Source organism: Muntiacus reevesi, chromosome 2 (genome assembly GCF_963930625.1).
Source record: "Muntiacus reevesi chromosome 2, mMunRee1.1, whole genome shotgun sequence".
Taxonomy (NCBI): domain Eukaryota; kingdom Metazoa; phylum Chordata; class Mammalia; order Artiodactyla; family Cervidae; genus Muntiacus; species Muntiacus reevesi.
This window is the reverse complement of record NC_089250.1, coordinates 245205728-245230556: the sequence shown is the minus strand read 5'-3', so window position 1 is coordinate 245230556 and position 24829 is coordinate 245205728. Positions and strand designations below refer to the sequence as shown.

Here is a 24829-nt window from a genome sequence, read left to right as displayed (position 1 = left end):
GTGCCAGGAACATGACCTTTGGACCAGTTGGTGGGGAGTGCTGTTTTATTTTATTTTTCCTTGTTGAAGGGAGCCTATAGAGTATGCTTAGAAAGACTGTCAGGTTAAGGTAGGATTTTCATCTTCTTGGGTGGACATTTGACCGGACAAAAGCAAATCGTGCTTATTGAATTGACACTATATTGACCCAACAATGCAAATTTGACCCATTATTTCAATGACAAATGTTTTAGTGGCCATCACTGACCATCTCAAGGTCTGCCCTGACCTCGCATATCTTAAGAGTCATTGCTGGCTTCCTCTTTCCATAATGCCATCCAGTAAGCTGAACAGTCTTGGGAAGTACTGTGCTTGTGAACAGCTCTGGGCTTTGGGGAATGCCGTTCCTTCTACCTGGACATCCCATCCATACCACTCTTACCACAGTAACTCATCTGAGAGTCAAGCCCTGCCATCCCATCCTTCTGGACGTCTTCCTTAACAGTCCCCACTCTGCCGTCTTCATCCTCAATCCCCCTCAGCTATGTATTCCTCTACGGAATGCCCATAGCGCCCTAGGTTTCCCTACTACAAAAACATAGCCAAGAACGATTATGATCATTAATATAACGAAAGAAAGTGAAGTTGCTCAGTCGTGTCTGAGACTCTTTGCGATCCCATGAACTGGAGCCCACCAGGCTCCTCCGTCCATGGGATTTTCCAGGCAAGAATACTGGAGTGGGTTGCCATTTCCTTCTCCAGGAGATCTTCCTGACCCAGGGTTTGAACCCAGGCCTCCCACGTCGTAGGCAGACGCTTTACCGTCTGAGCCACCAAGGGAAGTCCCATGATCATTAATCTAGTAATAACAGATGAATGTGAAGTGCTGACCACATACCAGGTCTTGGCTAAGAGACTTAGAGCTAAGACTCAGATCTGTACCTTCTGCTGAGTAGGATTCCCCGGCCCATTTCATACATGAGCACGCTGAGCTCCATGTTGGCTTACCCTAAACTCAGAGCTAAGTAAATGGCAAAACTGATTCTCAGACTTGGGCAGCTGGACTCCACAGCACACACGTTTTATCCTCATACAGACTTTGAGGGGTTTCTTCCCGTATGTTTATCTTATCCGGGGAGGCGGACTGGCCGGATCGTGGAGACTATTTCTCACTGGCATCTGCCTCCTCATTACCGGAGCAAAGCCCTCAGGGGTCCAGCGTGGGTCAGTGTTTACAGAATCGAATGGAAGTGGGGATGGAACCTGTGACTAATCTGCCCTTTCCTGCTCCCCGCAGAGGCCGACCGGGGACGTGGGCAGCCCTGACGTGATGCACTCGGCGGGGAGAGACCTTCCAGCCGGAGCGAGGTCTGCGTGAGCGTCTGGGGAGGCCGCCATCCGCCAGGCAGCCGCACGGTCGGCGGACGGGGTGACAGCCGCATTCTCCTGTGCCTACCGCGTAACCAAAAATGAAGGAGAACTACTGTTTACAAGCCGCCCTGGTGTGCCTGGGCATGCTCTGCCACAGCCAGGCCTTCGCCACGGACCGGAGGAGCCACCTGCGACCCTCGTTCCACGGGCACCACGAGAAGGGCAAGGAGGGCCAGGTGCTGCAGCGCTCCAAGAGGGGTTGGGTCTGGAACCAGTTCTTCGTGATCGAGGAGTACACGGGGCCCGACCCCGTGCTCGTGGGCAGGGTAAGGCTGCTCTAACTGCATGCTCACTTCTCACTCCCCACCCTCCCTGGACTGGGGTCCTGGCAAAACAAAAATCTAGGAGGGAAGGTAGCAATGGTCTGATCATCTCTAAAATCTGCCAAATCCTATTCATTCATCCTTCCAGCTTTATTTATTTTATTTTTTCTAATTCCTAGACATCCATGTTAAGAACACTTCTGTTTGCACTTGACATTATACTCTAAAAACTCTGTTTTTAATGGCTGCCCAGTAGTCTCTTGAATAGAAATGATGATTATGTATTTAACCATTCTCCAACTGGGGGCATTTCCCCCACCACGTCCAAACCCCAGCTAGGATGCCTTCCTTTGCGTTCTTATAAGGCTCTGTACTATTTTCATCATAGCTTTTTTCCTGTAGTACACATGTCTGTGTATCCCTCTGTCTCCTTCACTGGACCCTGAGCTACTTTCATGAGAAACAGGTTCAGTTTGTATCCCCAGGTTCTGACACCAAAGCCCAGTTTTGGGGACACCTCTGTGCATATTTGACAAGATGAATGGATGCATCATGGGAATGGGTGGAATTCTATCCAGTTTGGCTCAAGGATGGCAAAACCCATTTCAGAAGACTTGAGAGTCCTAGTACTACTGAGAAATCCTGCATTCTCTGAGTACCCCCTCCAAAAGTGCAAGAGTAGAAAGAGTCCAAAATATGTTTGAGGGCATGTTCCCTGGTGATCTAGTGGTCAGGATATGGCACCTTCACTGAGGAGCCCCTGATGGGGGATTTAGTTCAATCCCCAGTAGGGGACCTGAGATCCTGCAAGCCATGCAGCCAAATTTCAAACCCCAAAATAAAAACAAACAAAATATATTTGAAAAACTGACTGCCAGCTATCACTTGTGGTAAAACATACAGCCATCTTTCAGATGCAAGTGACATTAATGGCAAGGAGATAAATGTTCATACACATAAGAACAGAAAGCCTGCTATGTGACAGTCCAGAGGGAGGCAAATGGTAAACTGCAGTAGAATAGTCCCTGGCCTCAAAGAGTTCAAGGACTAGTGGAAAAAGAGACACTTACCTAAGCAATTAAAAAAAAAAAAAAACTAAAATAAGGAATAGGATAATGAAGAAATTCACTAGAAGTGATGATGAATTTACGTCACAAAATTTAGGAGGCATGAAGGGAAGCTTCATGGAGACGATGGTAGTAACTTGTGACCTGAAAGATCAGCAGGAGTTATCTACTGAAGCGGGAGAGGGACAAGAGCAGATCTGTGGGGTTCTCATTTCTGAGCCTCTTAGATTCCAACGAAGTTATCTTAGTTGTTGCTTAACATGAGACTACCATTCCATATTTATGAAATTGACATCTTTGGAGGAAGTTCATATTAGTGTCCTGATAATATTGTTCAGGGTTGGAAAACTGTCTTTCTGAAGAGATGTACCAGAGCAGTTTCATCATTTATACCCAAAATGGAAAGATCACACCCAAAGTAGAAGTATCCTTGAGAAATGGAGCACAGGGAAATAATCGGCACATAGAATTCCTTCCATCAACGAAACAGGCTCTGTGCACAGAGAGGAAGAAGAGACTTGAGCCACGGCAGGAGCTGTGTGGCTTGAACAACGTGGAGAGTGTGTGTGAATTGTTCTGAGAAAACAGAACTTGTGCCACAGGGACTTTCTCCGTGGGGAGCAGGGTGTGTTAGGGTGGGGAGGGCAAAAGACACAGGCCCTAGAAGGCATCTCTGTGGAGCAAGCAGCTGTTGTGTCTACTAAAATGCAGCAGCAGACACAAGAGGAGGGAAAAATATAGGCATGTGAGAACGAGCCAGATGTCAGATTGGATGGGGAGAGAAAGAAAAAGAAAGTGGTTAGATCCTATGGAACTTCCTCTTGAGATAATGCTGATCTCTAGTTCTCCATGAATAGGAGGATTAGACGAGACGACTTGTTCCCTAAAAACCTTGATTTGGTGTCGTTCGAGATTGAGTGATTTAGGATGTTCTGAAAATGTGGAATTTGGCAAGCTGTGGACTTTTAGATCTGCAGGGAGCAGAGTCTGCATCATGCTGTGCTCTGCCTAGGGGATAGCCTCAGTCTTGGGAGTTAGAAATTGGCCGTGTCTGCCTCAGCAACTGATCCTTTGATAGGACTGAATGGATTTCCAAACTGCTTTTTGTGTCGGAGCTAATAAATGTCATTGTTAGTTGTGTGGTTCATCGTTGTTGGAGAGGGGGCAAAAGGGAATTTATATCCAACTTTGAACTCTGAAAGCAAGATAAAAAATAATGAGCACTATATTTAAATTTTTTCAGTTACTTGGTTGATCATGAAATTTAATTCCCAAGTCTTGCCAAATTTTATGTAATATATAAAGTTCCCTAGAAACATTCCTTGTCTAGACTCCCATTAAAGGAAGTGTTGCATTGACTTCCTTGTTCCACATTCCACAGTCATGGCTGAGCCCCTGACTTTTGACAAGTCTGAGGCAGAGAAAACAAATATAAACAATTATTGGGGGTTAGAAGGACAGCCAGAGGAATGTCTGCCCCCACTGTGGAAACGTGTATGAAGACTGGGGCAATTTGAGTCATCCTTTGGAGCTTCCACATATTCAGATAGCTTTGTATATTACAAACTGTGTTATTCATAAGAAATGTGTAGCCATAATTTCATGACAACACATAGCTTGTTATGAATAACAAGTTCTGAAGGAAAGTATGCTTTTTTCCCCCTAAGAAGCACTATAGACTAAAATCAAAATGTAATTTGTACCTACAGGTATCCCTCTGAGCTGAAATAATTGGTGTTTCACTGAGGCAATGCAAACCCATTAGATATTTTGGGGAAAATTTAAACAATACAAAAAAATTTAAAAAGCAATGTATTCTATCCTGCTTTGTGATTCTGGGCAAGCTTTCTAGGTCTTGGTTTCATGATAATAATAATAATAATTAAAATCACATTAATAATAATATTAAAATGGCACTATAATAAACATTAAGATAATAATTTTAAGTAATAAGTATTATTATCATTATTACTTCCCTGAGAATAAAGCTGTTTAGTTTACACTAGGCTTTCTTAGGTAGTAGGTAGAACCAAGCGCTTTTTATCCACCTGCCTATTCTTGAAGCCCCTGAGAACAGTGAAAGTAATGCTTACCTTTTCCCATAAAGGGTAAAATGAGGGCAAAGGAACTCAGACTAAGATGATAGCGGCAGAAATCTAGGTTGGACAACAAAGTACAATAAAGACTTTATTGCTATGGGAAAGTTGGATGTGGTCTTTAGGGGAGTTGCATGTTACAAAGCACAGAAGAGGAAGGCAGAAGGCACGAGTGGGTAGTCAGGTGACCTGGATGACCTCCTGGCCCTGCCAGGTGTGGATTTAGGCGAGTTCCATCATTTTGCCTGGCTTTGTCAAGGGAGGGGAAAATCTCAAGGAGATGGTCTTTCTTTAGTCTAAGAAGCTGCATGTCTATCCACCCTCCCCACGCACTCCATGCTTATGAGGAGAAGGGGGGTGGTCCTCCAGGCAGGGTCTATCCCCAGAGCCTCATACTTGCTGTGCCACTCAGCAGGTCATCCAGAAATCCTGATCAGTGAATTGTTTGTGGTAACAAAAGCCTGGTGTCCTTTGGAACCTTAGTGTCCTTTGGAAGAAGACTGAAATAATAACCTGTATACAGTGGATGAGATCAATATATATGTACCGGTTTGGAAGGGTCGTCTGAATTTACTGTGGTAGGAAAACGGAGTTGAGGAGTGGTGTGCGCGCTCTGCACTTTATTGTGTAAAAATAAACCAGAGCACATGTATTTGTATAGATAGTCTGGCATATGCATAGAATATGTCTTAGAGGATTCACAAGACACTGGTAACAAGAGCTGTCTTTGCACAGGGAAAAAGAAGGTATGGCAATCAGAACTTAGAAGATTTACTTCTTGCTCAAATGTGTGTCTTTTACTTTCTATAATATGCATATATTTCTTTCAAGATGGCTCTACTAATGTGTATTATATGTGTTTCATATGTGTGCACATGTAATATGTAATATGTGTGCATATGTAATATATTTGGACTCTGGCTTCACTGCTCCCCAGCTATGTACCCTTAGCCAAGACAATTATCTTCTCTAAGATTACATTTCTTCATTTGTAAATGGGGTGAGAGTGTCTCCCTTTCAGTGTAGGTATGTCTGCGTGTAAACAGTGTATTGTAGCAAACAGCATGTGAGTGTGTCTCTACCTCCCCAGAGCATCCGCCATGGAATTACAAGTCTCCATTTCTCTTTTCCTAGCTTCATTCCGATATTGACTCTGGTGATGGGAACATTAAATACATTCTCTCAGGTGAAGGAGCCGGAACCATTTTTGTGATTGATGACAAATCAGGGAACATTCATGCCACCAAGACATTGGACCGAGAGGAGAGAGCCCAGTACACGCTGATGGCTCAGGCGGTGGACAGGGACACCAACCGGCCCCTGGAGCCACCGTCGGAATTCATTGTCAAGGTCCAGGACATTAATGACAACCCTCCTGAGTTCTTACATGAGACCTATCACGCCAACGTGCCCGAGAGGTCCAACGTGGGTACGTAAGGGGGGGGGAAGGACAGACCTACTCCACCTGCAGGCGTGGTGTGTCTGCAGGTGGGTGGGCTGGTGCCCATTCTCCCAAGCCAAGATATAGAATTTATGCTGTAGCTTCTATGGCAAAATAACAAGCAAAAAATTTTCATGTATATAGTTGAAGTTTCAAATATTTTAAATTGCCCTGAGGTTTTAAACTGTAATCTTACAAAATACGAGGAGGCATAGAAGAATAGGAAAAATGTAATCGAACCCAGGCCATCCTGGTGCTTGTTAACTTTGTGACTTGGAATCAGTTCCATCTGTTCTCTTAGCCTGAGTTTCTCCTCTGTAAAATGGGACTAAAAGTTTCTAGTCATGTAGGATTATAAATAATATATATCTGGTCACTAGTGCATGTTGATGTTCAATAAGTAATAGCAGCAGAGTTTATAGCATGTAGGCACAGTGCTCATTAATGATTTACATGCCCTGTTGCATTTAATCTTTGCAGTGACTCATTTTTGCAATGAGGTAGGTCCTATTTGACATATTTTGCAAATGGGAAACCAAAGGTAGAAACAAGTTAATTATAATTTATTCAAGGTCATCTGAGCTATTAAGTGGAACCAGGATATACACCTCACCATGACACTATGTCACCATCTGTTAGAATAATTCAGAAGCAGCTATGTTTTTCATCATGCGTACAGACACCTAACATTGTTAGTGGACAATTCTCCTGGCAATACTTCTTGTTTGACTTTATAGAATGCAGGTAGCTGTGCTTGCTTTTGAGAAGCATGCCTCGTGTTAAGAAGGGTTTGCTTTTCAGACAGTGACCAGGGCTGTTCTGATCAAGGAGTAAGTATGGTTATGAAATCAGAGATTTAAAGTTCTAATGAGCTTAAGGATCATCAGGGCCAAACTGCCCATTTTACAGATGAGAAAACCAAGCACAGAGACTGAGAATCAATTTGCCCAAGAAAGTTAGATACAGAAGTGACTCTAAAACCCTACTCCTTGAGACTTCTCTGGTGGTCCAGTGGTTAAGAATCTGCCTTTCAGTGCAGGCGACGTGGGGTCAATCCGTGGTCAGGGAACTCATATCCCACATGCCTTGGAGCAACTAAACCTATGAGCCACAACCAGAGAGTCTGCACACTGCAACGATAGATGCTGCATGAAGTACCTAAGACCAGGGGCAGCCAAATAAATAAAGATTTAAAAAACTCTACTCCTTCCACTTTGCATATAGAGCTTGTGTTGGGGGAAAAAAAATAGCCCTCTTCATCTCCTCCAACTAATGTGAAACCCTTCTCATACTTTATAAAAACCCAACTGGGCCTATTCTGCCTTCTCTTTGCCTTGCCCAATTCTTCAGTTTCTCAGTAGTCACCTGGGGACTTTTAATGAGAAACAGCAGACATCAAAGAAATCATTAAATAGAGGACAACAGTGTCAGCAGCTGAGCCAGGGGAAAAAGGCCAGTCATCAAAAAGGATGCTCCAGGGGAATTTTCATTGACCCCATGTCTTGGGGCAGCTTGGTGCTTAAGGATTAATATCAGATTTTGTATCGTGGCCTATGAGAGTTGTCTGCTGTCAGACAGTACTGTGTTGGAATCATGGCTCTGCCTCTGACCAGCCAGGTCAACCCAGAAAACATCTTACATCTTTCTCAGTTTTCATTTTGTCATCTATACCATGAGGATAATGTAAACTCTGATGAGGGTTAAATAAACATAGATGTGAAATACAAAGAGTTATAATGAACTTAGTGGATTTCTTGAAGAAAATTAAGCATAAAAAAAATACTTTCCCAAGCTCTACCATGAAAATAGAGAGTAGAGCTTATTAATGCCATTACAAATCTCCATGATTTAAAATAGTGCCTAGTTTTGTGGCAAGAATCCTCCCCCAAAAGTTGTTTGTACGAAAAAATGAAGTACAGAATTTTTTAAAAAAACGAGTAAAATTTGTTCTTATGCTGTGTGAAAATCACCAGCAAATTTGTAGATCAGAGGGCTGACAGAGGCTATATAAATGGGCTGCCTTGCCTCTCATGTAGAACCTGGCTCCTCTGTTGAAACTGTCACGGAAAGAGCCTTGGCTTGGTTGTTTGCTGGGTAGAGGTTAGAATCCTGACAGTGACCCACTTTGCAAAGCAGACTGCAGAACTTCCTACCTGTCATACTCAGTAACTCATAAGCACAATTAACGTAAAAAGCACCTAGCGGAGGGGCAGGATACTTGGAACTTGCCCCAAACAGTGCTTGGCACAGAGGAATTCTGTAATTACCAGCTCTCTCCCTCGACCATCTCCCCTGCCCCATTTGGAACCATCAAGGAACAAAGGTTTTTCCTACGAAAAACAGAATCCCCTCTTCTTTCAATTCCCTGGTTTCCTTCCACTGTGGCTCACAATTGCTGGCCTTATATCTCACCAGATGTCTACTGGTGATTTCTGTTGTGTGACTACCAGACCCATTGGAGGTGGGAAGATGCAATTTTCATGCCAGTAGGGAACAACACTCTGTACAATATTTATGGCCATAAATTAATTAAAATGTAGTATTAGCAGTCATTTTATTACATGCAAAGCAACAATAAAATGATGTATTTATTGCTCTGCTACAGATGGAAGACTGCACTCTGTCCTTTCATGAAAAGCAATTCATCATTAATTATCCTTTATTATACTCTTTGGGAAGATTTTTATTTAATTATTTGATATACTGAACATTCCAGTTGTATGGGCCTTAGAATGTTTTTGCAATAATGTTCACATTATTATTTTAACTACTAAGCATAGCAGGATGCACTATGAATATAGAAAGTTCATTTTTAAGCTATGGGGATTAAAAAGGGCGGGAGGAGGGAGGGAAATTATTTTTGCATCTCAGTCTGGAAAATCAAAGCATATTGAATAATTTGGGGGCTCTTGTTAGTTTTTAATCTTAAGACAAAATTTGCAAACTACAATATAACTTGAAAAGTGGAGGGACTGTCTCTAATGAATGTTTCACTTTTAAGGAACGTCAGTGATCCAGGTGACAGCTTCAGATGCAGATGACCCCACCTATGGAAACAGTGCCAAGTTAGTGTACAGCATCCTGGAAGGACAACCCTACTTTTCAGTAGAAGCACAGACAGGTACCGTGGAATGGCGTTGTGATTTGTGACACATTGTGAATAAGGAGTCCATGTCTGCTAGTTGAAACCTTTTTGAGTCTCAGTTTTCTAAAATACAAAATGGGCCACCTAACAAAACTATTGTGCAGTGTAGACACTGCACATTGCCTGGCCTATAGTTAGCACCCAATGGATTATACTTGTGACTGCTTTCGTTTGTATTGCACCATGTCACAGCAATAAATATAATCCTAGACTGCAACTTTCCTCGTGATATCAGTTCTTAAAATTCAACTTCAACTTAAAAATATATCTTCAAATATGTTTTATCATAAAATTCAACTGTGGATCCAAATTAAGAGACCATAGGATTTGTGGACTGGTTAAGACTGGCAGCTCTCAAAGCTTGAAGACTGCTGTGCAAGGTTGGGGATTGTGGGGGTGGAAGCTGATGAGGCTCAGGTATGTCTGGGAGATGGCACATCCCTATCTCCTCCGCGGAGCTTCGAGGTTCCCAACAGGCATTAACATCCAAAAAGGAGGTTCTGCAAATCCTTACAGAAAACAAATAGCAAACCAAAAGAGTGAACAGATATACCAGCCAAAACCCACACCAAGATGTTTCACTCCATGTGTCCCAAATTTGATTCTAGGATCGTTTTATTAGAATAAACACTAAAATCCTGTGAAACTGTCAGTCCACAGTATTATATCTCAAACTCCCTTCTTTTTTCCACAATATACCCCCATATGTTTGCAAGATATTTACAAAAAAATCCACTTATATTAATACAGTTGAAATTTATCAAATACATGTATATGTGTGTGTGTGTGTATAATATTATATTGCATAGCCTGCCAATCAGATATTTTGCCCACTTACTGAATATAATTTCCACTTACCTAAGTGATCATTTATTTGTAGACACTATTCTTTGAATCACAATTTAAGGGGCTACTTGCTATGATTTCATCAAAGGCATTTAACAATTAATTTTGCCAAGGATAAATGTGGAATTGCATCTAAGTTTTTGAGATACTAAAATTGCTGGAGGGACTCTAGTTGCAATATTTGTTATCTCAGGGACTCATGTTAGGAAGCAGCAATTTGAACCTACCAAATTATTTAACAGACAAGAAAAACGAGGCTCAGCAAGTTGAAGAATGTTGCTGAGAAACATACAAACATCAGGGTCAGAAAAGGATAAGGACTTAGAGCTTCCATGGCACTCTCTTAAATTTATAGTGTAAATGTTGCTACATCTACAGACAGAAAAAAGCTTGCATGCATTCCCAAAAGATTTGAAGTGAACATGGTTTCCACACCAGTAATGCATTAATATCCAGAGATCATGTAGAATTCAATTATTAATGTATCCTTGTCAGTGATAGGTGATAGTAAACAACTAGAGTTGACATAATCTTTGTGTATATTTCTAACCCATTTGTTATACACTTAAAAAGCTAATATTAACATTTTAATATATTGCCATCTACTTTTAACTTAAAACAGACCAGAGTAATGTTTCTAAGAATTGTATGCATGCATTGATAGTCAGAGGATTCTGCTGACAGTCCAAAAGCATGGGTTTATGTTATGGATGCTCATGTAGTGGGTCCTCAAATGTATCAATCTTTAGCATCTTTAATTACGTGTTACACCTGAGACAGATGAGATTATTACTTGTATTTATAGTACAACATATAAAACATAAAATTTTAATGCTACATTAATAACGATGGTAATTTGCTGGAAAATATGTCCATATGATGCTCCAAGTATGGCTACTTTTGATGATAAATATGCTGGGGTGACTCTTCTGTGAAGACAGGTGCTGTTTTATTCATCGTGGCTTCCCCGTGCCTAGATCTTATTTGTTACAATGTAATTAATGAATATCTGTGGTGTTCCCTGCTCACCTGTCCAGGTATCATCAGAACGGCTCTTCCCAACATGGACAGGGAAGCCAAGGAGGAGTACCATGTGGTGATCCAGGCCAAGGACATGGGTGGACACATGGGTGGACTCTCAGGGACAACCAAAGTGACGATCACACTGACCGATGTCAACGACAACCCACCAAAGTTTCCGCAGAGTAAGTCGGTGGGCTTGGTTTTCACTTTCCAGTGGTGCCACAGCCAACTCTTTTCTCTGACCCATCCCTGCTATACTCAACTTTCCAGAAGGAATCTAGAGTAATGGAGGCTCTTTATAACATTCTTGAAACACACACACACACACACACACACACACACACACACACACACAAGACAACAGTAATGACAACAGAAATCTTAAGTGGAGGAGAGGTAGTGGGAGAAAGTGGAGACATAGAAAATTTCACAACCCTAGGAAGAGAAAAATCCATTTTACTAGGCACTCATGATGTGATGTAGTAATTAATTAACCTTTCTGTTTCAGTGTTCTCATTTCTAACCTGAATATGTAATAGTAGCTGGATCAGTTATCTATTGCTACCTAACAAACTACTTCAAATCTTGTGCTTTAAAGCAATAATAATTGTTTATTTTTGTCATGAGTCTGAAATTTGGGCAAAACCTGAAAGAGGCAGCTTTTTTCTGTTTCACAGCATCCATTGGCAGAGTTTGACTGAGGCTGGAAGATCCACTTCCAAGCTGGTTCAGTCACGTGGCTGGCAAGTTAATGTCAGCTGTTGCTTCCCGTCCATGTCAGCCTCTCCAAGGAGTGGCTTGGATGGGTTCTGAAAGTGAGGAGAGCCCCAAGGACATCAGGTAGAAACCGTATTTCCTGTCATAACCAAGCTTCAGAAATTACATAGCATCATTTCCACTGTAGTCATAAGACTGCCCAAATTTAAGTGGAGTTCTTATAGACCCCACCTTTCAAGGGAAGGACTGTTAAAGTCTCTGAAAGAGAAGCATGTGAGCTGGGAGATACTGTTTGGACTATTTTTGCAAAATACAATCTTCCACAAGACTCAGTTAATAGGATGTTGGGACTCCCCTGGTGGTCCAGTGATTAAGAATTCATCTTGCAATGCAGGAGACATAGGTTCAATCCCTGGTCGGGGCACTAGGATCCTACATGCTCTGGGGGAACTGGGCCCACGTGCTGCAACTACTGAGCCCGAACCACAGCTAGAGAGTCCATGTGCCGAGATCCTGCATGCCACAGCTAAGACCCAACACAGGAAAATAGACAGATAAATATTTTTTTAAAAAAATTTTAATTAGTAGGATATTGTTAGAACTAAATGAGCTACTGTAGAATCTTACAATGATATCTGGCATAGGCTGTCAACAAAGGTTAGCCATTATTATCTAGGTGATTATGGTCCTGCAAAATTAATAGGATTGCAGCAGGAAATAAAAGAAAAAAATATTTGAAAAAAAAATATTTGAAAGGTCATTACTAATAATCATAATTACAACAACTATAACCCCTTCAATGAATAGTTACTACTATTGCAAATCTATATGAGAGCCTCTCTTTCACAGATAAAACCGGGTTCCATGGAAGGTGCTGTAAGTTGCCTAAAAGATTACAGCAAAGCTAGATTTTGAACACAAATCTGGTTATGTATACAGTGTAGGTACAGACAGAGGTACAATATAACCATAATGATGCTGGTGCTGATAGATCATGGGGACTTCACCATGAAAGCTTCTTTATTAGATTAGCTGGTAGAGCCTATGAGTTTATTGCCAGAGAGATGGCACTTTTTACAAGTGAGAAAATAGGGAAGGCCACCAAGTGTGGCCCCAGATGGGCACCATGGTCACTCAAAGGAATGCAAAGACAAGTCTCTGGAAGGGAGACATTAAGGTGGAGGATTACAGGGTAACAGCCAGTTCTCATAAAGTCCCCAAAGAGATGAAGATTACTTTGCTTGGTCAGGCACAAGGTTCAGTATCCCCAATAAGCTTAAGCCTCATAGAGCACTGTAAGAAACTGCATGCTCCATTATCCACACTCTAAACCTGCCTGGTATGCTGGATGGAAAGGACCATGCAGGACTATTAGCAGGCAGTGATTAATGTCCTTGCTCCCCTACAAGCATAGAGTGAAGTTACATCACTACTGTGAAGATAACCAGTTTTATAGCTGTGGACTTGAATGAGATTTAGAGAAAATTACCTGAGAGCAAGTTTTGCTAAACCTTCATATAAATTGGTAATTATATTCAGAGACTCCCATCTCCGACTTGTCCTTTATCATGGAGGACATGGTGAGTTTAAGTTGAATATGGGTTTGAGCTGAAAGCAGTCACAGCCAAACAATATAGACAAATGTACACAGAGTATTAAAATGGATAAAATCCACATAAGGAGAAACTAAAGCTTAAATTGCTTGAGTAGCTTGTCCCAAACCACTAGGTTTGGCAGTGATAGAGGCCAGGTTTTCTGACCCTTGCTTCTCCACAGTGTTTCACAGAGAATATTTTTTTTTAATTCTGATGATACAATTAAGATGATCTCATCTTATTTATTTAATGAAACCTTTCAGTGACTTCCTACACGTTTTTAAAGAAAATCTGACGTCTTTTCCATCTCCTGCAATGCACTTTGTGCAGTTAGGCCCCAGCCTGTTTACACTTATTTCCTACCAGAAGGCTGCAGTCACACCTGTGGTCTTACTGTTCTGTACATATTCACTGTTTTCACTTTAGGGTTTTTGCAGTTTGCTGTTTGCTTTGTTTGTACTTTTATCCCCAGATATTCACATGATTTATCTGGCCCAGTCCTTTCAGGAGATATTCACATACACTCACATGAACACACTCACACACATCATACACTTACACACAGGCACACTTATACTCTTTCATTATCCTTTGTCCCTTACTGTATTTTTATCCTTCGTAGCAGTGATATCAGAGTATGTATACATTTGATTATTTTTCCTCTGTAGAATGAGGGGAGAATCTTGTCTCTTTAATTTACTACTGAGTTTCCAAAGGCTAGGACAGTGCTCAGCATATAGTAGGTTCCCAATACATATTTAAAAAATCTATGTGGAAATGTCACACTGTGAGAAACCTTCCATATAAGATATCCATTCATCAAATGGTGAAGGAGGTAAAATAAGAAGAGAGTCAAATATAGAGTTAGAAGGGTCATGACCTTGAAGGACAAAATTTGCATTTGACTTTAAAATAAATATGGAGCTACAGAAGGCTTTTAAACAGAGAAGACATTCTCTTTCTGGGCACCTGCGAGTGCCATATATGAGCCTTAGAATTAACTTTGGGCCATTTCAAAGACGTGAAAAGAGGTTTTGATTTTTTTTTGAACGTGTGAAGATGTACATGGCCCTCCATCAGTTCCTGATGGGAAATGTAACTGAGCATTGTTTTCCTTTCTCACATGTGGCAGGTACCCCCACCCTACCACCCTGGACCCTGATATTATTTCATCATTCTTTACAGAAAACATTTCTTTGACAAGCAAGCTGTGTGGGATCTTCCTCGCATCCATTCACTTCTTTTCATGTTTTCAATCAATAGGAAGCTCAATGTCAAACCCTTTGAGAAATTTATTGGGATTCAATGAAATCTAAAGTCTTACAGCTGCCAAATAAAAGGGAAAATAAAAATAGATATCTTCTTCTTCTAGGCGTATACCAGATGTCTGTGTCAGAAGCAGCTGTCCCAGGGGAGGAAGTGGGAAGAGTGAAGGCTAAAGATCCAGACATTGGAGAAAATGGCTTAGTCACGTATAATATTGTTGATGGAGATGGGATGGAATTGTTTGAAATCACAACGGACTATGAAACACAGGAGGGCGTGGTGAAACTGAAAAAGGTGAGTTGGGGTGAGGAATCAGATGTGGCAGCAATGTGGCCTGCTTTGCCAGGACAAGACTGCAGGAAACAAAGAGTTGAAAGCTAAAAACTGAGAATATGGACAACTGAGGGCTGGACCTCAGACTTTGCGGTTGAGCTTTGAGTTTTTGGGAGATAACAGAACTATATTCCAGAGGGAGCTGGCAGAAGGCACTGATGGTGCCTAACTGAGATTTATAGTTAGTTTTTATACAACTTAGTGACTATAGTCAATAATAATGTAATATCTTGCTATTGTGACAGATGAAAATCAATTTACCATTTCAAAATGTATAGAAATATCAAATTACTATGTTGTGCACCAGGAATTAGCATGGTACTGTAAGTCAATTATTCTTCAAAAACAAACCAAAAAACAGATTCATGGACAAAGAGATCAGATGTGTGGTTATCAGAGGTGAAGGATGAGGAAAGGTGAAGTTGGATGAAGGCAGTCAAAAGGGAAAAACTCCTATATATAAGATGAATAAGTATTAGGGGTATAATTTATACCGCTGTATGTTATATATGAAAGTTGTTCAGTGAGTAAATCCTTAAGAGTTTTCATCAAAAAGAAATTTTTGCTTTTTCTTCTGTATCTATATGAGATGATGAATGTTCGCTAATCTTACTGTGGTAATGATTTCATGATGTGTGAAAGTCAGATTTTATACTGTATATCTTAAGCTTATACAGTGCTATATGTCAATTATATCTCAGTAAAACTGGAAGAAAGAGAGGGGGTGATAATACTTGCCCTGAGATTACTGATTAGTTCTTGTATGACTTGGCACAGTTTCCTCAGGGAAAGAAAGATGTTTAGATAAACCTATATTTTGGAGAAGCAGCCCTCAGCATGCATGACATTTCCTTGTTGGATCTGCCAAGCTGAATCTATTAATATAGGTTCTCCAGAACTTTTCCCATCTCAAACATCCAAGGTCTGTTACATTGTTGGGCCTTCTATGAAATGTGAACCAAATCCTCTGCTCAATTTTCTGTCAAAACTGAGCCTGAGAAACAAAAATAATGGATCTTCCCTCATAGTCAGCTAAACTGTTGCTAAAAATGTGTTCCTGGGATTAATTCACTACAAAGATGAGCTTATTGTTTATTCTTGATTTTTTTTTTAATCTAACATTTACTCAATTCTAAATATTGGCCAGAGACAGCCTGTAACTCATAGTAACCTTTGTTTGTTTTATATGATGAAAATCATATAAAGTAGATGGTAGTATCCCAGGGGGCAATGATATCTTAGTTTAGTTAGGAGGAGGCTGGGGCTCAGACAGATTAAATAATTTAATCCTGTTGTAATCACACAGCTAGCAATTTAAAGACATGGAATTCAAAATTAGTGTATTCTGGAACATCTTCCCACTTAAGGCATTTTGGAAATAGCTGGACCAAAAAGGTTTTATAAAAGAGAGCCAGATTTGATTGGCTTTCAGTGGATATTCTAATAAAACGATTACCCCCCAATGTACCACTTGAGAAATCAATACCTCTACATCATTAAAGTATATGGAGTATCAAATCTGAATTGGATGATGGAATTTCCTTGGTTTTAATCAAACATTCATTTTCAACTTGGTTTTGTAGCCTGAATATTAAGTTCCTTGGTATGATGGGAAAGATTGGACTGGAACACCGATGAAAAAATTAATTTCAAGAATCAATAAAGAGTTCAGCTGCTGGAGAGGAGGCAAGGGTGGGATGGGAGGGAGATTCCTGGGAGGAATCTTTTAGTAAAGGAAGCAGGGAGAGATGTGTTCTCAGAAGCCCAGTTTTCACAACATATGAAAGCAATGTTGTTGGGTTTGGGAGAAGTATGAGGGGACCCAAAGGAAAAGAAAGTAAGAGTGACTCTGTCATAAAAGAGTATGGAAATTGTGGTAAACTTTGGATATATGGAGAAATCAACATTAGTGATGATGAATGGTATAGTCACCAAAGCATAATCACCAGCCACAAGGGGCTGGGATAATCACTCCCTCTGGTTTCTCCTCTGGAAAAGTAGCTGTGTGAACTGGCCTGTAGCATAGAGCTGTCAACTTGCTTTGTTAATTAATATGACTATCCCTTCTGTCTGACACTGACATACGAGCGGTGACATCAATGATTCCTGCCTGCATCCTTGGCTGTTCAAGTAATTGGGTAGTTGGTTATGCTAAGGTTGTCACCTGTTTTCAGTGTATTCAGGGTATAAACACACACCGTGTCTCTAAAATCTGAAACACTTAAATCACCCCATGGGACTAACACATCGCAAATGAGCTCTCTGCATATGATTAATTTGCACATTTCCCCCCAATTCAATGTGTTTATTTCAGGCAAGAGAATAATCTTCCATAAAGCACTGATCTTTAGGTTGAAAACAGAGTAGGATATTCATTCATTTGTAAAAGAATATTTGCTTAAACTTATAGCATGAAGTTCTAACTGTCCAGGAGGAAAAAAAAATATTGAGAGGTGAATTTAATAGAGTAAAATGATGGATCCTTATAGGAAACATTATATATTATTTAATAATATAAAAAGATGTAGAGAGACCCATGAAACTATTTGTGCCTTTTAAAAATATTCTCTAATATAGTTTGTTTTTTTTTTTCCACTTGTTTCTTAATTCATTCAACTTATTTTTCTACCAAGTGTGATTGAGTTTTTATTATTTGTCAGGCAGGCCCTTTGTGAGAGGCTGGACATCTAAAATGGAAGAAACAGAGTTCTGGTCACAGGGAGATCAGAATTTAACAGGACAGTTAAGCAAAAAAGACAGTTAAAATAGAGAGGTTGTTTCTGACCCTTGAGATTGTTAACATTTCAGGACAGAGACTTCTTTGTTGTAGGGGGCAGTTCTGTGCGTTGTATGGTGTTCAGCAACATTCCTGATCTCCCCTTACTTGATGTCAGAAAGCACACACCCAGCGCCACCAGCTGTGATGATAAAATATAGCTCCAGACAAAGCCCAATACTCCCTGGGGTGAGGTACAGCAAAATCACTTCCTGGTTGAGAAGCAACTGTGATAACGCCTGATAGTCTCTATGAATATGGGTCATGGATGACCGCTCACAGGGAGCAGTTCTAGAGCTAAGTCTTCATAGGTGAGTAGGAGTTTATCAAACGGATAAGGAGAGGAGGGTCAGAGAAAACAAGTGCATGAAGGACTGGTCTTGATGAAAACAGAACACATTTAAGAAACTTGAGTGAGTTCGGTCTTGAGGATTTTGAGATGGATACAGTGGGACCAGTTGAAAAATTCTTGCTGGAATTCAAGAGAGAAATTAGAAAGACTGGAAGAAAGCAGAAGAGATAAACATAAAGAATTCAAGAGTTACTTAGGAGTTATTCATGTATTGAATGGGCTTCCCTGGTGGTTTAGATGGTAAAGAATCTGCCTGCAATGCAGGAGACCCGGGTTCAATGGCTATGTTGGGAAGGTCCACTAGAGAAGGGAAAGTCTACCCACTCCAGTATTCTTGCCTGGAGAATTTCATGGACAGAAAAGAATCCTGAAGGGTTCCAGCCTACGGGGTCGCAAAGAGCTGGACATGACTGAGTGACTAACACTTTCACTTTCTTGTACTGAATAGCTTAGAAAGTAATAAATATTTCTTGAATACCCTGTGTCAGACACATTAAGTGTCAGGCTTATAAGCTCGTGAGAGAGAGAGAGACGGAGGAGCTGCCTTTGGGATATTGAGATGATCTCTGTGTGACTACTTGAAGAAGAACCAGTGCAAAGTAAAAATGAGACCTGTAGGTGGCTTGGTGGACTTAGGAAAATCCAATGCTGCAACAGCTTTGACTGAGTGGGATTCCCAGTTATTACTGAGAGATCTCTTCATAGTCTCGGAGTTATTCAGTTTCAAACAAATAAACTCCTTGTAAAGCAGTGACAGAGCAGCATTAGAAGGCATTTTAAATATTTTTAAAATAACAATTTTAATAAAGCCACTTTTATGCCTGATTATGGCTTCCCCAATGGCTCAGTGGTTAGAAAAAAATAAAAAAAGACTGCCTACAATGCAGGAGCCGCAGGAGACATAGGTTCGATCCTGAGTTGGGAAGATCCCCTGGAGGAGGAATGGAAACCCACTCCAGTATTCTTGCCTGGAGAATCCCCTGGACAGAGGAGCCTGGTAGACTACAGTCTGTGGGGTCACAGAGTCAGACACAACTGAAGCGACTTAGCATGCATGCACACATGCCTGATTATTTCTTTATGTTCTCTGTCCACATACATATAGATGTGGACGTGTAACATTTAACACAGTTGCAGTCACAGAGTGATCAGATGTGTTAACTTAATAGCACATCATAAATGTTTTACATGCTGTTATATAATATACATAATCATTTTTAATGACTACATAACATCCCATCCTATTGATGGACCATTATTTCCTTAATAAAATCTCACAGTTGGGTTTGGGGTTTTGTGTGTGTGTTTCCCAGGATTAGATATAACCCCTCAATGATGTCTAAACAGCATCATGCATTTTTGAATACTGTTTGTTTTGGTTTTCTGTTGAATTAATCCCTCAGGCAGGATTTTTAGAGTTGGGATTAGTAAACTCGGGAGTATTGAGATTTTTATGGTTTATGTAGTATGTTGCTTCATATAGCTTTATTTCAACTACTCATAACATGGATAGGGAAACTACCTTAAGTCTCTTTTGGAAGGAGGCAGGGAATAAATTAGAGGCAGATGCTTAAATGTTGTCCGTCCATCAGCTCTGCTTTCCTTTCAATCACAGTGACTGGTGCATGCTATCATTTGGTATAGTCATTCCTGGGTGCTGGGGAGGCAGAGGGCAGCAAAGATCAGCAAAACTCTGTATAGTTCTTTGGGATGCTCCTCACTCAGGAGGGGTGGGGGACAAGGGACTGCAGATGTGCAATTAAGGGGCCAGACCAATCTGTCTGGGGGAGACGGGGAGGATTTCATAAGCCTGGGATGACCACCAGAAGACAGTAAAGTCTCACCAAACTAGAAAGGGTGTTCCAGACAAGCATTTGCAAAGATCTGGGGAGCTTTGCTCTAGATTCAGCAAGTACCAGTCAAAATATACTATACTAACCTTAACATTAACAAGGCTTTCCAGTGGAAATAGTGCTCTGGGTCCTTAGGCATGTACCTAAGTCAAGTTCAAAACATTCTGTTACCAGGTGAATCAACAGATTATCTGGGAGAAGAAAATTTCTTCTTGCCTGGTCTCAGAACTGTCGTATTCATGTTTTTCATCTTGTCTGATAGTCACAGAGATTTTTGAGGAATTGCAGCAGTCTCACACCTTCAGCCTATAAATACCATTCCTTTCTGCTGTTCAGTAACCCAGTGAAGAACAAAGAGACTTCTGGGTAACATGGAACAGCTGGGGACAGGTTTTGCTTCAAGAAAAGGGAGTGTTCTCTGAATCTGGGGAGGAAAGTGTCAAGGGCGTTGAATGCTTTTAACCTTCCTGAAATTGGAGCCATCCTCAGTTAGAATTCTGTAGAATTAGGTTAGGACTAAGCCCTATGATTATATGCCCATTCAAAATAATACCAGGCAGATGACAGCAACATGGCAGGCAGATGCTAGCCTTAAAAGACCCAACTCTTTGCAAACATTTGGGATTTCAGAATCATTCAGAGTGCTAATTAGAAAGTTCTGCTTCCGGGCAGGAAGGCTTGTTTCTCCTCCGTGATTTTACTTTTCACCCGTTGCTGGCTGATTCGCAGAACCGCCCCTCCTTCAGAATGTGGGAGTGCTTACCATCAGTTTCTTAATAATGACAGCCATTCAAATGTTACTCCATTTTTTTCACATCTGTGTAAAATCTATATTATTTATAATTGTTTTTCTTTCAATTGAATCTTGTACAAATATACATTCTTTTAACTGGGAAGTACTCACACTGTTCTATATCATTTGCCATAAATAGGAAGTAACCTAAAAATGAATTCAGTCCAAACAAAGTAATGTCATTCCATTCTAGCTAGTGAGTTCTATAGTCTTTCAAAAGGGAGATTAGGAAGCATAGCAGGTAAGAAATAGTACTGAGATGTCCTTGATGTGTTTGGGAATGGAAGAATTGGAAAAGGGATAATAGTATCAATAATTAGGATAATGTCATTCAAAAAACCCACCCACTCAAATTAACCACATTAAAAAACCCACCCACATAAACCACATTAAGTTAGATTATGGACCACTGCTGGTAAGATTTCTTGACTTTGAGAAATGCTCTGTGGTCAGAAAGTTTTAAAAATGAGACTGTTAATATGATTAAGCCAGAGTGTGTATGGGTAGAGGGGAGAGTCATCTAACAAGACATCACTTTTTTCTCTGACTAAAATTCATTGAGTATTTTTATTACCAAGATTCTTAGTACTTTTCAGAATGGTCTACAACATTTATTTTTGTAATGTTTTAATTTCTTTCCTTAAGTGATTTTAGTGACTGAATCAGGAAGCCTTAGTGTGTTCAGAGAATGTGGTTCATTTTAGATGATGGGGTCCTTCTGAGTCTGCCATGCTCCTTGAATTACCCATTAAACACATTCCAAGTTTTAACAATTGATTTGTCTGATTTTCTGACCAAATGGCTCAGGTAATTGGATATTGAATAGACACTGATTTTCTCTCTTTGAACAACTATTCACGCTGCCCTATAAAAACAATCAGGTCTTTCTTTTCCATTATTCTTTCAAGGAATTGGTTGTCAATCTTCTCTTCTTTTTTGTCAGCCTGTAGATTTTGAAACCAAAAGAGCATACAACTTGAAGGTAGAGGCAGCCAATGTGCACATTGACCCGAAGTTCATCAGCAACGGGCCTTTCAAGGACACCGTGACGGTCAAGATTGCAGTGGAAGATGCTGACGAGCCCCCTATGTTCTTGGCCCCAAGTTACATCCACGAAGTCCAAGAAAATGCAGCACCTGGCACTGTGGTGGGGAGAGTGCATGCCAAAGACCCTGATGCTGCCAACAGCCCGATAAGGTACAGAGAAACTTATTTTTTAAGTCTGGATGGGGAATTCTAGAGGTAAAAGGTTTTAGGAAAGCCCTACAGGAGCCACATCCTTCAGTTTCAAGAAGGGTCCAAGATATCACTCAATGTAAATAAGATGAAGACTTAGGAGACATGAAAATTCTACTCCAGTGATTTGGATAGACTCATTCAAGCTCCATAATTTCTGAAGCAGATTTCCTGGTTATACTAGGTGATATAACCCTTATCTTCACCCATCTGTCTCAGAGAACTGTGGTGAAGTATAAATAATGGTTGTGAAATAATAACTGTAATTCTAATTTATTGAATACCTTTCTATGCTCCAGTTACTTCACTAAGGGGAATCAGATACATAAACTAATTTATCCTCTCAACGTTATTTTATAGGAATTATTATCCCTTAAACTGAGACAAAAATGGGGTTCTGCAGGACAAAGTGACTTAACCAAAGAACCCAGAGAGTGATCAGGGGGCTCAGAAAGCAAGCCCTGTCTATCTAACTGCTGAACACTTTGAAGAGAAAATAAAGTGACCCTCAAATTTAGAGTGCTTTTCTTATCATGAATAAATTTTTGTGACTTAGAAAAGAAAACTAGAAAATAGAACCCTGCCTCCCCTGTCTCCCCAACCTGAGCTGATAACCAGTGAGGTTGATGATGAAGATGAGACGGTGATGAGAAAGAAGCTGACCGGAAGGAAGCTTGAGTCATACAGTCAAGGCATGTCTATATAGTGCAGGAATGGAAAGTTGACTGAAACCTGCCCTGGATTCTAGCAGGTGTTTATCCATTCATGGCCACTCTCCGAATTCTGTTCTTGCTTAGATTCCTTCCTCTGCCTCCTCATGGTCTCCATACCCCCAGACTACCACCTACCTTTCCATCATCCTGTAGCAAGAGTGATCCAAACATCATGTCATGCTTCAGTTCAACAACAACAACAAAAAAGTCAACGATCAAATTGTTTCTCATTGTCTCATAGTCCAAAATAATCTCAAGTCTCTCACTCGGCTTAAGCTCTTTTTCAGGCCCCTCCCCACCCCACCCCTCAGTCACTGCTGGTCTCTCTGCTTTCTTCCCCTCCCTTCTCACCAGACTCTCAGTTGCAGCTAGACTAGGCCATTTCCTGTCCTTTTCTAGTTCCTGGCCTTTGTATATTCTTCCTTCTGGTGGGAGCTCTCTCCCTTGTCTTTTCCAGCTTGCAACATGGTACTCATTTTTCCCACCTGCACTTGGGTGCCATGTCCTCCAGGAGTTCTCCCAGGGACCCTGAGATAGACTGGATGCAGCTTCTACCTCACAGCGGTTACCTTGCTGCATCACAGTGACAGCGTACACGGTGTTGCCGTTGGTGTACTCAAAGAGGGCGGGGATATGTCTGTCTAGGTCACGGGTTGATAAGTTACAGCCCGCAGAACAAGCCACCATCTGCATTTTGAGAAACCTCTATACTGCTTTCCATAACAGCTGTATCTTGAACAGGTATCTGAACTCCCATGTTCACTGCAGTGTTATTCACGATAGACAAGTTATGGAAGTAGTCTAAATTTCCATTGACAGACGAATGGACAAAGAAATCATGATATATCTATATAATAGAATATTATTTAGCCTGAAGAAAGAAAATTCTGCCAATGGTGATAACATATGTGTATTTGGAGGATACAATGCTAAATGATGAATACTATGCTAAGTGATAAAGGTCTATATAGTCAAAGCTATGATTTTTCCAGTAGTCATGTATGGATGTGAGAGCAGGACTGTAAAGAAGGCTGAACGCTGAAGAATTGATGCTTTCTAATTGTGGTGCCAGAGAAGTCTTGAGAGTCCCTTGGACAGCAAGGAGATCAAACCAGTCAATCCTAAAGGAAATCAACCCTGAATATTCATTGGAAGGACTGATGCTGAAGCTGAAGCTCCAATACTTTGGCCATCTGATGTGAATAAATGACTCACTGGAAAAGACCCTGATTCTGGGAAAGATTGAAGGCAAAAGTAGGAGGCGGCAGAGGATGAGATGGTTAGATAGCATCACTAATTCAATGGACATGAGTTTGAGCAAACTCCAGGAGATAGTGAAGGACAGGGAAGCCTGGCCTGCTGCAGTCCATGGAGTAGCAAAGAGTTGAACACAATTTAGCAAATAAACAACAACAACTGCTAAATGAAATAAACTGGACTCAGAAAGACATATAGAGCATGTTACTCCTATGTGGAAACAGAGAGTAGAATAGTGGTTGCCAGGATCTAGAGAGTAGGGGAAATGGGGGGGGGGGGATATTGACCAGCATGGTAACTCTAGTTAATAATAATGTATTGTGGACTTGACATTTACAAAGAGAGTAGATCTTAAGTGTTCTTGCCCCCACCCCCACACACAAACACACACACAGAGACACACACGAATGGTAACTATGCGAGGAGGCAATGAATATGTTAATTAGTCTGACCATGGTAATCATTACACAAGGTATACTTATTTTGAAACATCATGTTGTTAGACATTAAATATAGATGATTTTTTTTATCATTAATCATACCTCAATAAAGCTGGGAAGAAAAGTAAGTATATCTGAATATGAAAAAAAAATATCATGGATAGTGGAGTTTTTCTATTTATACCAAAAACATTGCTGACGGGGCAG

The 24829-nt window shown here is 40.7% G+C and overlaps 1 protein-coding gene across 2 annotated transcripts in view; it reads left to right on the top strand.

Annotated features, from left to right (window-relative positions):
- The window catches only part of CDH11 (cadherin 11), a 151774-nt gene that overhangs the window by 101353 nt on the left and 25592 nt on the right, over positions 1-24829 (top strand). For both annotated transcript variants that reach the window (XM_065925451.1, XM_065925452.1), the window contains exons 3-8: positions 1277-1676; positions 5971-6265; positions 9279-9398; positions 11306-11473; positions 14976-15163; positions 21920-22173. In XM_065925451.1, coding sequence (XP_065781523.1) covers positions 1449-1676; positions 5971-6265; positions 9279-9398; positions 11306-11473; positions 14976-15163; positions 21920-22173 — 1253 coding nt within the window. In that variant the 5' untranslated portion in view covers positions 1277-1448. The remainder of the gene's footprint in view (positions 1-1276; positions 1677-5970; positions 6266-9278; positions 9399-11305; positions 11474-14975; positions 15164-21919; positions 22174-24829) is intronic.